Here is a 16,417-nt window from a genome sequence, read left to right as displayed (position 1 = left end):
TTTTTTTAAATGAACACTCACCATGAGTTGTTCCCACTGCTACTTTAAACTTTGTAATGCCTGACTGGTGATCATCTGCTCCCCAGGCTGCCTTGATCCCAGTAGTATCAGCCTGCCACACATATTCATCTATAACTGTCTCTATTCTGCCAGCTATGCTTCCTACATGTAGCCAGTGCATCTAGAAAAATCAAAAAATGTCATTTATAGTTTTTGTAAGTAGCTATATTGGTTGGTAAACCAAAGTTCACAGGTCAATAGCTTACATGGAATCTTTCTGCAAAAACTCATTTCATAATTTATTGTTTGCCTAATGTCCATTGACAAATATTATTATTTGTTTTGAAAACGATAACTTCTACATATTATAAAGAACTCCAACATAAAAAGAATATCCTGTCTGGCAACAATTTAAGTTAGCTAACCTGTACAAAAGAAACAACTCTTGACAAAAATATGTTCTTGTTATACTTGTTCTTAACAAGAATATGTGTCCATAGGACACCATGACCCATTTGCACTCCCTTACAGAACTGAAATGTTTGCTGCAAACAAAAAGTTTGCAGGAACCCTTTGAATAATGTTTGCAGATGTTTGCAGCTAGCTGCAAACCTCCTGCAAACATTGCAGCTTTTTGTTGCAAGCTTGTGGCAAGTTTGCAGAAAAAACAAGATATCATTGAGATGGGAGCCATCTCTGTGGGCCCCGCTGTGAATAATATGTGGTAAAAAATTTGTATCTTTATCATTGGACATGGGGTTGTCAACTGAAACCGAAGTTTATGACCTTGACCTTTGACCTAGGAAGTTTTATATAAATTATGACACACCCTCTGGTGTTGGTTTATATACATGTCAAGTATAAACTTTGAAATCATAACGGTTCTCAAGATATAGAGCGGACAAGATCTTTACCATAGGACATGGGGTTGTCAACTAAAACCAAAGTTTTTGACCTTGACCTTTGACCTAGGAAGTTGTACATACATTATGACACATCCTCTAGTGTTGGTTAATATACATGTCAAGTATAAACTGTGATATCATAACGGTTCTCTAGATATAGAGCGGACACAATTTGTTACGGACGGACGAACGAACGGACGCACAGACCAGAAAACATAATGCCCCTTCTACTATCGTAGGTGGGGCATAAAAAGTTGATCGTCCACCATTATAGCACTTGTCCGAGATATTGCTGATATTAACCTATAGTATAAGTTTTATAGAAATCTGGCAAGAATTGTACCCGTGAGAGCGCTAACGAGGCCATTTTCCATCAATTAAAATTTCCAAGGGGCATAACTCTTTTAAAAGAAGTCGATTGGCCACCATTATAAAACTTGTCCGAGATATTGCTGATATTAACCTATAGTATAAGTTTTATAAAAATCTGGCAAGAATTGTACCTGTGAGAGCCCTAAAGAGGCCATTTTCCAATTTAATATTTCCAAGGGGCATAACTCTTTTAAAAAAAGTCAATCGGCCACCATTATAGGACTTGTCCGAAATTTTGCTGATATTAACCTATAGTATAAGTTTTATAAAAATGCTGCTACAAAATCCTGTTTTGCTAACAGCTCCCACCCTCATACTGTATACTCCACCCTGATATACTGACAACAGATACTTACAACAGGAGGTGTGGTATCTATGACAACACCATCAGTCTCAAATGCTGCCACAAATCCTGCCTTGTTAACAGCTCCCACCCTCATACTGTATACTCCACCCTAATATACTGACAACAGATACTTACAACAGGAGGTGTGGTATCTATGACAACACCATTAGTCTCAAATGCTGCCACAAATCCTGCCTTGTTAACAGCTCCCACCCTCATACTGTAGATTCCGCCCTGATGTAAGGACAGATCTGTCTGAGTGTAGTGGTTTATACTGACATCAGTACCAAGATTTAACCATTCACCATAAATTGCTAAAAACATAATAAAAAATGTGCAAATAATGACATCTTATAAAAAGTCTTTTCATTCATAGAATTGTTACAATGTGTTTCTTCATCAGTTTATTTCAAGACGTTAAAATGTCTTTTAAAATATGTTGCATCATTAAAACTAAATCCATTTCTTTACTTATCTATTTTCAAATTCTTTTTATTTTTTCTTCTTACTATCTTTCCTTCTGAAAAATATCAATAATCTTCAAGTGTTAACCAAACTTGCTTCTGTCATAAATTATCAAAACTGCTTCTATGCAGGATATGGATAAATCCTTTCAATCTTGCATCTTTATGTTGTCGATAACACCCAACCTAAAAGGTTTATCTAGATTTTGCATACCTGGTATGACTTGTGCTCTTACACCTTTATGATGTTGATAACACCCCACCTATAAGAGTTTATCTAGATTTGGCATACCTGGTATAACTTGGGATCTTACACCTTCATGATGTTGATATATCTGAACTTTAAAATGATCCAAACCAGATTCTTCATCTATAAACTCAAAGTTACTGGACAAACTTGTCACATCAGACTGAAAAAAAAGCCAAAAACATGTATCTGTGCATCCAGATTAATTAGGTATACATCTCCTTTTATTCATATCACGATGGATCTTAGTTATTGATTAGTTTTTGGTCCACTATTAGGTCCAGGGACATATTTATCGTCCTTTGATTTTCTTTGTGTACAAATAGAGTCCCTAGTCTGGACAGTGTATAACTTGCAATTTTTTTTCATACACCTTCCAAATTAATTTCTTTATATTTTATGCATAAAATAGTAAGTAGGGGGATGAAATTACATGTAAAAAAAATTTGGGGCATGCATTTTTAGGTGAAGTAGTGATTTGGTCTAGTTTGAAAAGGTTGAAAATTAGTATGTCTGAAGCTGTAAAAATGAATTACAGACCTCCTTAACATAAAATTGTCCATATTTTGTGTTAGAGCCGATAGACTGTTTTATAATTTTGATTTAATTTGTCCCAAAAGTATTACACTACACTGTAAAAATCTTTTTTGGATAGAGCAGGTGGGATTTTTTTAATTTGCTTTTTTTTTACTAAAAGAAATGCACTCCAAAATAACTGTTCTCGAGCCACGTAACATATCTGACTTAAGTACTTCAAAATGGTTTTAATTGTAAAAGTTGCAAAGATGAAGGATTCAAAAATAGGATTTTGTAAGAGGGTTCACACGACTAGCACATTTGAGAAATCTCCTATTAAGAAAACAAATGATAAGAAGACTAAAGTCTGGAGATGACATTTGGAATGAATAGTTAACAAGAATGTGTCCACTTGCACTATCATTTTCTATGTTTAGTGGACCCTGAAATTGGGGTCAATACTCTAATTTGGCATTAAAATTAGAAAGATCATATCATAGGGAACATGTGTACTAAGTTTCAAGTTGATTGGACTTCAACTTCATCAAAAACTACCTTGACCAAAAACTTTAACCTGAAGCGGGACAGACGGACGAATGGACGGACGGACAGACAAACCGAAAATAATAATGCCCCTAGGTGGGGCATAAAAAACTGTCTATGGTGAACCCTTTAACAATCTACTAATTTCAAATATTATTTTTTAAGTTACTGTGACAAGTTTGATATGTAAAACAAAAAATAATACAAACCTGAAATGTTTTATCTTCTTTCAGCACAGATCCATCACCCAAGCTAACAAGATCAGCTGGAGTCAGGTCAACAACAAATCCACTCGTCTCATTGATGATTGAGTTTAAGGCTGCATTTGTGGTTTTTAACTTGACCGTGACATGGTCTTTGTGATGAAGGTGAAAGTTCAACCATTCTATACGGTCAGTTTCCTTTGGGAAGGTAACCCATTCCCTAACTACTTCATAGTGTTCCGTGTTGTTACTAAAACAAAGTGTGACATGGATTTGTGTGAATCAAAGTATGACATGGATTAGTGTGAAACAAAGTGTAACAAAAATTGTTGTAAATCAAAGATACTGACATGGATTGGTGTAAAACAAAAATACTGACAAGGATTGATGTGAAACGAAGATCATGACCAGGATTGTTGTGAAAAAAGTGTGACATGGATTGGTGTGAAACAAAGATACTGACAAGGATTTGTGTGAAACAAAGTGTTATATATTTATTGTGGGTTGCAGTGATGGCTAGTTCATTAGAGTATATATGTTGATTAAAGTACAATCTACAGACACAATGATTACAATTTGCAATACATCAATATACATAAAACAAAGAGTAATTTAATGTCATAAAATCCCATAAAACCTAACAGAACATTATAACTGTGAACTATTTTTAGAGATAATAAACTATTGACAGACACACCCGTTAATCTGATGATCATATATTCCTAACTGTCAGTATTAATTATAACCCAATTAAACTATAGTGATAATGTATCATGTAAATATAAGGCAAAGTGTGTGATGGATTGGCGCGAAAAAAAGTGTTACATGTATTGGTGTGAAACAAAGCGTAACAAGGGTTGGTGTGAAACAAAGATCCTGACAAGGACTGGTGCAAAACAAAGTGTGGAATAATATGAAAAAAGTGTGTGACAAGGCTTGATGTAAAAAAAAAGATACTGCAAGGATTGGTGTGAAACAAAGAGTGTGACAAAGCTTGGTGTGAAACAAAAGATACTGAAAGGATTGGTTTGAAACAAAGATGCTGACAAGAATTGGTGTGAAACAAAGTTTTACATGGATTGGTGTGAAAAAAAAGATACTAACAAGGATTTGAGTGAAACAAAATATTTTATCAAATTTATTACAGCGCCAGTTTGACTGACCTGACTGCTACTCTACTAGCACATGGGCTATCCCCATGCAGGCCTTGCTCACCCCAGCTGCAGATGAGACACCTAGTCTCATCCCCTCATGGAGAACCCTCGCTCCACATTCCCCGGCTGGCACATTGTAAGGCAGACAGGTTCTTTCTCACACTGAAGGTTGCAAGCTAACTTGCTCTGGCAGGAACTCAAAATTCTATTTGTATGCTGATTGTTCCTCAAGGGCCAAAACTAAATCGTTTTAGTGTTATTAATAATAAATTTATTATTAATTCTAACTATCTTTTTGCGTTAAGCCAGTATGAATTACAGAGACTATGTTTTGGTTTACACACAGAAACCCCTTACGTTAGCCTTGGTTTAGTTTGTTTGGAGCTGGTATTTGGTCTATTATGCTCAATTATGTGGGTTGCTGTCTTGACTTTAATAGAGATTTGGTCTATCAGGACCATTCAACAGTGACAAAATAACCACACAGCCTCCTACAAAAACTACAGAAATAATATTCACTACGAGACTTCAAGAAATATATAATAAGAGACTACAAGGAAAATACAATATGAGACAACAGAATACAAACACCGTTGAAGTTTGTATAAAACAGGTATTACACTATTGTTTCAGAAAAAGGGTTAAGGTTTGGTACCATTAAAACGTTTAAACCCGCTGCATTTGTTTGCACCTGTCCTACGTCACAAATCTGATGTTCAGTAGTTGTCGTTTGTTGATGTGGTTCATAAGTGTTTCTCGTTTCTCATTTTTTTTTCATAGATTAGACCGTTGGTTTTCCTGTTTGAATGGTTTTACACTAGTAATTGTTGGGGCCCTTTATAGCTTTCTGTTCGATGTGAGCCAAGGCTCCCTGTTGAAGACCGTACTTTGACCTATAATGGTTTACTTTTTTAAATTTTGACTTGAATGGAGAGTTGTCTCATTGGCACTCATACCACACCTTCTTATATCTATTGGTGTGAAACAAAGATGGTTGGGTTGTTGTCTCTTTGACACATTCCCCGTTTCTATTCACAATTTTATGCTAACAAGGATAGGTGTATAACACAGTATGGGTCAAGATAATGCCTCAAGAAACATCAACATAACCAGACTTTTTATTGTTTTTTAACAGAATTTTGTTGCAGTAATCTCTCTCCTGAGCCTCAAAATATCTATATGAAAATAAGAAGATGTGCTATGATTGCTTATAAAACAACTATACACCAGAGACCAAATGAAATAGATGTCGGCAACTTACTTTGAAACCTCCACCTGTACACCATACTGTTGTATACCAGATTCAGGATCATGATATCCCCTCCACTGGGTCCCAACTTTAGCTGTACTGGGTGAAAAATGAAGATCTATAAATCCTGTCTGAACCCCATCAATTACTTCTCCTGATTCTGGTTCTGTCAAATCCACAGTTACTGAAAAAATTAACAAACTTATAATTTTTTTCTTATTTTATAGGGCATTATGCCTTTCTTGATAATTTATGTTGATCGATCTCATTTATTGAAAAAAAAAACTAATACAATTTGGTTAAATAAAAACATCTGACAACAATAAAAGCTTGGCCTGCTACTCCTTTTTTATTGGTTGATACATACCTCCATCAGATATAGCAGCAACTTTCTGTTGTGTTATTCCTCCATTATAAGCCCAGACAATGGTATAATATGTCTTGCCATGTTCTAAGTCTTTGTTGACAGACACACAGATTGTATGGATTTGTCTACTTATTTCTGTTGAATTAGCAATATCTGTTATGTTGAAATTTCTCTCAGAACTCGCTCCCACCATATACATTGATATTCCTGATTCTTGATCGTAGAAATGTCTCCAATTGGAGCAAAGCTATAAAAGAATGAAATACTCTGTCATTCCATTTAACTCTTTTTAGTAAAAAGGTATAAAATAGATTCTTTTAAAATTCAACCTGCATACTTTGCAAACTATGTAAATGAACATTACCATTATTAAAAGATTAAAGCTTCCATGGTGAAAGAATTATTATTGGGATTGCTGAAATTTGTGTGTAGTAGTAAGTTCTTTTTAAAAGTCTGGTACAATTAAATGGCACAAGTAAGTTTTGTAGTTTTGTACACATTCACTACAAACATTTACTGCTTCCATAGAAGTTCTTTAAACTCTATTTGGAATAAAATATTTTCTACAATCAACTTGCTTTATAATGAAATCACAATCACTACTATCAGAAGTTTCAGTATTTTGCTAATTCCTACCGAGGAATCATAATTGATTAATGCAATGAAAAAGTAATTTTTCATTTACATTAAATTTTGATGCTGAAAGATTAAAATGAGTAAATATAATAATAATTCTACCTTTTGATACTCTTTGGTGAATTGCAGATCAGTTCCTTGTACTGAACCATCCAACACTTGTCCTGCTATTGGTGGTGTGTTGTCAACAATTATAGCTTGGTCTGCTACTCCTATTTTTCTCAGATCCACTGAAAAATTAGGAGACTTTAATTATATTGTTAGTCACTACAAGTTTTGTAGGTAAATTCTTGATAACAGTATAAACTGTACCATCTTCATTTAGTGTCTCTTAACCTCAACTTGCAAAATGACCTACTTGCAAATTTAGAAATAAATGCAATTTGCTTGCCCTTTTTAAAAAAAATAAAAATTAACAATAAGAAGTACATTACACCATACAAATATATATTTTAAGCTGAAACTTTGTTATACCTCCATTGATGACCTTGATTTTGACCCAAATACGGACACCATCTGTGAGCTTTACTGCATACTGTATGTGTGGACTATAGTCCATTCTTTTCCAGTCCATTTCATCACAGTCTCTGGCAGAATGGCCCAAACATAAATCATTGTATATCAAACCTGAATGAGGGTCACTGTAAAAAGGATAGAACTTGATAAAGTTTAACATGTACTTAAACATCAGAAAATAAAGTGCATGTTTAACTGAACAACATATCTTTACACTGTATCATCCTGTCTATGTAAGATAGAATAGAAGTTAATATAATCCAACTAATATGCACAAAACTACATGTTTTATAATTCAATTTTGTATTCTTATTCCTCAAAATCAAAAAGAAACTTTAAATTTGAGTTATTTTCATTGAGTATTATCATTCGATATTGAAGAAGCTTCTGCCTAAGTTTCATAACATTCCATGAAGGAAGGATCAGTGTTGCTTCTGAGACTTAAGTTGCAGACTCAACAAAAAGTATAAAAAAGTTCAAGTGTCTTTTTAAAAATAAGTATAACAAAAATACCAAACTCCAAGGTAAATTGGAGTAGATATTTCTATACATACCCGGATACATGTGAAGCTTTCAGTGAGGGCAGATCTTCATCATATTCTATTCCATATATATCATAAATCTCTGGTCTGGAGTTATCTACTGTCAGTGGCGTAGAATGACACACTGTTGTTACCAATGGCCCTCCATACTTTACATCATTTAATGCTCTAACAGTGACAAAGTACTGACCATCTAAAAAAAAAAAGTTATCATAAAACATATCATCTCCTGGTCAAAATCTGTTTCATGTGGTAATTATATTTGTAGCATTTTACAGATTTCATATTAGTTGTTATTTTTCTAAAAGAGCAAAACATAACTTTTATTCAAGATACTTACCAAAAGGTAAGGGACAGCATACTAGACATTTAGCCCACAGTGTGTTGAGAGAAATTGTTTTCTTCATCACATATGATTGCCACTTATAAGTTGTTAATTTACATTGGATCTTAATAAATTGAAATGATAAGAGTGCACAAGCTGAAATGTCTCGCCTGCTTTAATGATCGTGGTTGAATTTATGTCAAAAGTCTTAAAGAGAAAGGGTAGATGCTAACATCCATGTACTTTGATTTCTGGTGGATAGTTGTCTCATACAACATCTTCTAATTTCTATTTTTAACATTCAGTGGAAATACCTCACAATGATGAGATTAAAGCAAGTACAAGTTTGATTTATTTTCTGGTACAAATTGAATTCAAACAAATCTACCTTGCTTGATATATGAAACTTTGCTATTTATTGCTGGTAAAACTGTCACTGATCAATGTGTAAAATTGAATATAACTTTTCACAGATTTAATGTATCCTAAGGCTTCATACCTTGATCTTTTCCTCGATATTGACACAGATGGACGACTTCACACGAAAATCTATGATAAACGGGACAATTTCACCTTCCCAATTATCAATTTCCCATTTCTCAGCAGTAACATACCCTCTGCCCCTTCGTATGGTGTTTACATATCTCAGTTGATACGTTATGCTCGTGCATGTTCACACTATACGGACTTTATATACAGGAGTGTGCTCCTAACGCAGAAACTGCTCCAACAAAGTTATGAGGAGGACAGATTAATAATGACACTCCGTAAATTTTACGGACACCATCACGAATTGGTTGATCCATACGATGTGTCTTTGTCCAAATTAACTAAGGACATTTTTACCACGTGTTAGATTGTGGTATGACATTACGTCGTCTGATCTTTTAATTACCAAACGTGACTTATTCCCGATTGTGACTGTTTTGCTGAGTGTGAATTCGCATTGCTATAAGACGTGTCACGGTACTTTTCTATCCAAAATTCATGTATTCAGTTTTGATGTTATATTTGTTATTCTCATCAGATTTTGTCAAATGTCTTATCGTTTGTAGTTGTATATCTTATTTTTTTCTGTTGTATTCGTGTGTTATGGTAAAGATAATTAATCACCCAGTTCATTAATTAGATTTTAGTTTGGGTCAACTAAATTTATACGATATATTTGGTTTACAGTTTGATTTAGAAGAAACACCGACATAGCTAGATAATACTATTAATTATCTAATTACTACCACATTTTATATTAATTAGTATTGTAATTTTCATTGTTATTAATATATGTTATATTAGTATTATAAACCAAATCTTGAATTCTATCCTAATTCTATCCTATTTTTGGGGAAATTTCAGAAATTCAAATGTGACGTCACCTTTTTTTTGCGTTGATCTCTTTGGCTAACTCGGCTGTGAATTTTTATGTGCTGGTTTGTGTTATTTTATGTATCCGTTTTTATTCTGTAGTTAGTCACCACTTCACAGTTATCATGCATATCTAATATATAGTCATTTTTATAATTTACTGTTTGCAAAAGTATGAATTATTCTAAATACTTAGGATTTTCTTATCCCAGACATATAACCTTAGCCGTATTTGGCACAACTTTTTGGAATTTTGGTACTCAATGCTCTTCAACTTTGTACTTGTTTTGGCTTTCGACCCTTTTTTTGATCTGAGCGTCACTGGTTAGTCTTGTGTGGACGGAAATCGCGTCTTGCGTATTAAATTTTAAACCTGGTACCTTTTGTTAGCTATTATTCGTATGTTTCTCTGTCCTATATGTTCTCCCATTTATTTGTATTGTAGTCCTGTCATGTAATCTTGTCACATTTTAACATTGCCATAAAAGCCGGAGGTTTGGCTAGCCACAAAACCAGGTTCAACCCACCATTTTTTTCTTAAAATGTCCTGTACCAAGTCAGGAAAATGGCCATTGTTATATTATAGTTCGTTTCTGTGTGTGTTACATTTTAATGTTGTGTTTCTGTTGTGTCGTAGTTCTCCTCTTTTATATGTTGTGTTTCCCTCAGTTTTAGTTTGTAACCCGGATTTGTTTTTTTCTCAATCGATTTATGAATTTTGAACAGCGGTATACTACTGTTGCCTTTATTTATCATAGTAGTATTAGTCTACCAAATGTTTAAAGTGATCATTATAAATACCTGGTAATTTGGTGTATGGTGCTGGTATAGGGCTTATCATAGCACTGAATGTCCACTGGGACATATCAAATAAATGTTTATGAGGATCATGATCAGCATGTACCTCATCTTTACATTCTGTCAGGCCAATAAGTACGGTATATCCCATGATTCCAGATTCTCTGTCTATAAATCCATCCCAGTTGGCTAAAATGAAATAATTCTATAAAAAGACACATGAAGAAATGTGAATAATATATGTAATAATTTATTTAGTTAAGCCTCTGTATCCATACCTTATATGGGTGTATCCAGTCTTGTTGGTTGACACTGGAAAAGGATTGGCACGGAAGTTACAATCTGGTGTCCCAGAAAAGGGACCATTGTGACATAGGCTGCTGTTGAGATTATCAGACAGTTCCACATAGATTTCTATATGGGCTTGCATTATGAGTTGCTTTTTTTTTTGCTTTTGTAAACGTTTTTTTATATTTAGTAATAAGATCATCAGATGTTATGTTTATATGATAATACTGTATTTAATTCAAATGAAATTTTCTAGTCTATGTCTTCATAGATGAAGCCTAAATTTTACATTTGGAGTCTATTGTTGCTTATGATTTTGGTGCTCTTGAACGATGTAGGTTTATTCAATTACTTTTTTTGTCGAATAAAATCTCACTGGCATATTTTAGTTGAGTTTATAGGTGAGGTTAGGAGGTGACATTCGAAAAATGATCCCAATGAATTATAATAAGTTTTAAAGTTGATTTAAGCAATGCATACTGCCATTAATCAACAGGGCATTCCTTGGATATACTTAAGAAAGGAATGCTTCTTTTGTTATTTTATTGGGGTGTAAAAGTGTTGAATGAAACACATTTTGTATGAAGGGCGGAACGACACATTTTGTATGAAGTGCCGAAGTGATTCATTCTAAAAATGTGTGCACGATCAACACTTTTCCACCCCAATAAAATTACAAAAAGAAGCATTCATTTCTTATAATTACATTTTTATGCTAATAAGACCATGAAAAAAAGTTTTATCAAGTTTTCTTTTACTTACCTGTGTACTTTTTTGTGGAAGCACGTGTCATCATGAATGTAACATTCATTTTGATATGAAGGTTAATTTTTGAATGATGCACGACTCTTGTTAGCCAATCAAACTAACAGATTTTTTTGTGAAAAATACATGTAATGTAATTATTGACATATGTTTACCTTGTTGATCCTTGATCAACTTACACATAACATTAGCTTGAATGTACTGATTACATACCAGCTATATAGGCATTTGCCCTGGTGAACTTCAGATCAAACATTGGTGTAGGACCATTGAATACTGTCCGGGAACCAGGTCCATCAACTACAAGTCTACAATATATATGTTCAAAACTGTTATTTCTGAAGGTTAGGATCTGCATAATTTTATATGAATATCAAGTGAAATTATTAATTGTGTAGGAAAACGGAGTTATGCTCCATGACAAATGTTTAACTACTTTTTTAATTAATTACTTTATCATATATTCAGTTTTATATTTTGAATTTTATAATAAGATCATCTATAATTGAAATCTTTTAGTTATTCAGGAGTAATTTGTTATAATTTATTAATAAGTTGTTGTACTTCCAAATTTCATATCATATCTTCTTTTATAAACTTTCACATAGATATATTGCGATTGCCGGGTTATTTTTAAATTTGTCTAAAGACAGGTTTCCTGTCTGATATGGTGAAGCTTTCCACTCTGCTGGTAAGTTAACCTGGTCTGTTCTAAATGCTCAATTATTAGATTTATCCATTTTTATTTAGGGTAAAACTATTTAGTCTAATTTGCTCCTTGACACCCCTCTTTTTGTGATAATAGTTTACATTGCTAAATTATACTCCCCATTTACTTTTGATACATTTTCGTCTACATTTTTGAAACAAGTTTACACTTGTTGAATTTGCTTGCCTTGTTGTTTTTTGTTAATAAAAGTTTATTGTTGAAACAGCATTAAGTCTCTTTTAGCTCCAGATAGAGTACAAATAAAACAAACAGTATAAAAATAGAAGTCTTGAATAGAGAACACCTTTAAAAATACAGAGTAAATATATAGAATACAAGTTATCAACAGCATACCCGTTTGAGATTAGTGAGTTGAGCTATCACTGGGCATTCGTCAAGCTTAAAGTGCATCATACATTGAAGCCGTGTCATAAGAACCTTGCAAACCTTATCCAATCGAACCCCTCCTATTACAATTGACATTGCATTGAAATATAAATTTGTCTTTTTTATATCTTTTGAAATAGGTAATGGCAATCATTTTTATGTGCATTTTCTTTGTATTTTTTTACTTTGCAATTTCAATTCAGTGTAAAAATTGAATACGAATCAAAACAAATCGTCAAATTCAACTGTATATAATCTTCTATAACTGCTGTAACAATTACCTACCTTTGATTCTGAGTTTTAGGATGTACCCCTTTACAGAGTAACTTCCAGTCAGGTCTGTCTCCAGGTATTAAATCCAAACATGGAAGTATTTCAAGGTAATCAGCAGTCTTATTGGAAACAAAGCCTTCAAAATTTTGTTGATTTTAAAAAGTTAATCGATTGTCACAATACAATCTCCAAAAATTTTTTTGTATGTTTTGCATAATTAGTATTTCTCCATACTTTCAAACTTTATCAGTAGTACCTCATTTTTCAACATTTGTCTCTATAGTCAAGCATAAGGAATAACATGTTTGACTGCATTTACATTACTTAGATTCAGGTTAAGATGCTACTATAAACTATAAATAAAATATTTCTTTTCCAATTTTCTCTTTATACTTTTTATGATTTTTTCAGTTTTACAAACCATTGACCCAAGTTTAGAACTTACAAAATTATTTCAGGCCAAAAATCTTTTACTTTCCAAAATTTTGTTCTTCTTTAATAATAATTCTATAACATATTTGTAAGTGTTTTACTCTATTATTAGTGGACCTCAAGTGGGTATCTCCTAAGGTCGCCAAGTCACCTTTCAAAATTGCCTCAGCTCAGGTCACTTTTGAGCAAACTTTACAGTTCTAAAATATCTGATTCTCAGTTTTGAACATTTCATAGGTCACAGGTTTTATTAAATGAGATGTCAAATCCAAAGGTTGCTAGCTAAACCCCCAAGGTCACAGATCAGATTTGACCATGTTGGAGCCACATAATTCTCAACTGACATACCATGTTTGTAATGTGTTCACCAGTTTAACCAATGACAGAGATTTAAACTTCTGATGGAGGAAATTACTATATCAATTAAACAAATCACATGGGGTAAGACATCTATTTGTAGACTGTGAAAGTGTGAAATGGTTGGCTGTACATTTCAGTTAATGATCATAATTTCAAGTTCATTATTGGACCTACTATTTCAGATGTTCCATTGCCCATATATGACATGTTAAGGCATAAATCAAGTCTGATCTTGTAATAATGAAATTAAGGTAAATTCACAACAAAATTAAATGGGGAATGTGTCCATGGGACACAGATGATACCCCCGCTAGCATATCATATAAAGTTATAAAAGGACACAACTGAAGAAAAGTAAAAGTGATGCTACCCAAATTTTTACTTGATCTGAGTTTTGTAGTAATAAGTAGTATGTATAAGTATCATAACATTTGGTTGAGGCAAAAATAAGTTAGAGAACTGAACCAAAAATTCAGCAATTATTCCATCTGTAAAGGGGCATAACTCTAGACCATTTCAAGTGATGCCTTCAAACATTCAAACTTAATCTGTATTACGTGGTAATAAGTATTGTGTATAAGTATCATAACATTTGATTGTGGCAAACTTAAGTTAGAGAATGGAAACGAAAAATTCAGCAATTTTTCCATTTCTAAAGGGGCATAACTTTAGAAAGGTGAAAGTGACACCACCAAAATTCAAATTCGATCTGTATTTTGAGGTGAGGGTAAAACTTAATGCCTGTTATGGCGGGGGCATAAAAATCATGTTTTTTTTGGGGGGTGTAAATATTAAAAGATTTTTTTTTTTTACATTCAAAATAAAAAATCAGTAAATTAAACAAAAAAGTACAAAAAAAAATTGGAATGTTCAAATTAACTTGAAAGGGAATGTCACAACCAAACTCATTGTTTAAATGAACCGGACACTAAATGATTGTTTCATATAGTATATATTTTAATTTTTATGAAATTCTGATATCAACCTGTTTCAGGGGTAGTTGTATCTACAATGACTCCTTGTGTGGTGATTATACTATCATATCCTAGAACATTGACCAGTCTCAGGTTGAAATAGTATGATTTATTATGTATACACTGTACCTGTTTCGTGAGTAGTTGTATCTACAATGACTCCTTGTGTGGTGATTATACTAGTCTATCATATCCTAGAACATTGACCAGTCTCAGATTGAAGTAGTATGATTTATTATGTATACACTGTACCTGTTCCAGGGGTAGTTGTATCTACAATGACTCCTTGTGTGTTGATTATACTATCATATCCTAGAACATTGACCAGTCTCAGACTGAAGTAATACGATTTATTATGTATACACTGTACCTGTTTCAGGGGTAGTTGTATCTACAATGACTCCTTGTGTGTTGATTATACTATCATATCCTAGAATATTGACCAGTCTCAGGTTGAAATAGTATGATTTATAATGTATACACTGTACCTGTTTCAGAAGTAGTTGTATCTACAATGACTCCTTTGTGGTGATTATACTATCATATCCTAGTCTCAGATTGAAGTAGTATGTTTTATCATGAATACACTGTACCTGTTTCAGGGGTAGTTGTATCTACAATGACTCCTTGTGTGGTGATTATACTATCATACCATAGAACATTGACCAGTCTCAGGTTGAAGTAGTATGATTTATTATGTATACACTGTACCTGTTTAAGGGGTAGTTGTATCTACAATGACTCCTTGTGTGTTGATTATACTATCATATCCTAGAACATTGACCAGTCTCAGGTTGAAATAGTATGATTTATAATGTATACACTGTACCTGTTTCAGAAGTAGTTGTATCTACAAAGACTCCTTGTGTGGTGATTATACTATCATATCCTAGAACATTGACCAGTCTCAGACTGAAGTAATACGATTTATTATGTATACACTGTACCTGTTTCAGGAGTAGTTGTATTTACAATGACTCCTTGTGTGTTGATTATACTATCATATCCTAGAACATTGACCAGTCTCAGGTTGAAGTACGTAGTATGATTTATTATGTATATGTTAGCGGCAATAGGTGAAATTAGGCATTAAGTTTAAATCCTAGGCAATAAGCTAACGCATAGGCAGTAAGTCAATTGCCTAAATGATGTTAGGCATTACTCTTAAATCCTAGGATTTAAATCCTGAAAAATGTGTCCAGGTATTAATCTTAATACCAAAAATGTAAATGCCAGTAAATAAAAAGTTATTTATTCAAAGTTAAAATACGTTTGGTACATAATACCATGATAAGAACTTAAGATTAAATTGTCAAATTCCTGAAATAAAGTCACTAGTTCTGGCGACTTTAGTTTTAACTCGGATATAATTTGAGCTGTTAATTCACGACGATTGTCACTTTGCAGTTTATGGAGCGCAACAATTGTGAAAACATCAATTAACTCAAAAGTCACCTCTGAAGCAAATTTTGACGTGAGAACTCTAAGCGTTTGTTAGGTGATTTTATAGAAATTTATAGTTTCCATCTGGGTTTGATTGGAAATCTATTCAGTCAGTATGTCCTCTAATGCTGAACTCTTTGGATAAAATGGGTTTCACTACTTCTCCGTTCCCTAAATATTTTTTCTTCATGTTATTATTTTCTCAAAGTGAAAATAACAGTTCAATGGAAGGATGATGTGT

General features: G+C 33.2%; 1 protein-coding gene across 1 annotated transcript in view; it reads right to left on the bottom strand.

Moving 5' to 3' along the window:
- The window catches only part of LOC127709614 (uncharacterized), a 401,059-nt gene that overhangs the window by 90,473 nt on the left and 294,169 nt on the right, over positions 1 to 16,417 (bottom strand). Inside the window, exons 123-134 of the mRNA XM_052215217.1 lie at positions 12,980 to 13,103; positions 11,812 to 11,906; positions 10,549 to 10,734; positions 8,073 to 8,253; positions 7,477 to 7,643; positions 7,105 to 7,232; positions 6,367 to 6,613; positions 6,012 to 6,183; positions 3,603 to 3,846; positions 2,380 to 2,497; positions 1,759 to 1,937; positions 22 to 181 (exon numbers count right to left, since the gene is read on the bottom strand). Coding sequence (XP_052071177.1) covers positions 22 to 181; positions 1,759 to 1,937; positions 2,380 to 2,497; positions 3,603 to 3,846; positions 6,012 to 6,183; positions 6,367 to 6,613; positions 7,105 to 7,232; positions 7,477 to 7,643; positions 8,073 to 8,253; positions 10,549 to 10,734; positions 11,812 to 11,906; positions 12,980 to 13,103 — 2,001 coding nt within the window. The remainder of the gene's footprint in view (positions 1 to 21; positions 182 to 1,758; positions 1,938 to 2,379; positions 2,498 to 3,602; positions 3,847 to 6,011; positions 6,184 to 6,366; positions 6,614 to 7,104; positions 7,233 to 7,476; positions 7,644 to 8,072; positions 8,254 to 10,548; positions 10,735 to 11,811; positions 11,907 to 12,979; positions 13,104 to 16,417) is intronic.

Source organism: Mytilus californianus, unplaced genomic scaffold (assembly GCF_021869535.1).
Source record: "Mytilus californianus isolate M0D057914Y unplaced genomic scaffold, xbMytCali1.0.p SCAF_7, whole genome shotgun sequence".
Classification (NCBI taxonomy): Eukaryota; Metazoa; Mollusca; class Bivalvia; order Mytilida; family Mytilidae; genus Mytilus; species Mytilus californianus.
The sequence above is the reverse complement of the archived record's forward strand: the minus strand, read 5'-3'. Positions and strand labels throughout refer to the sequence as shown.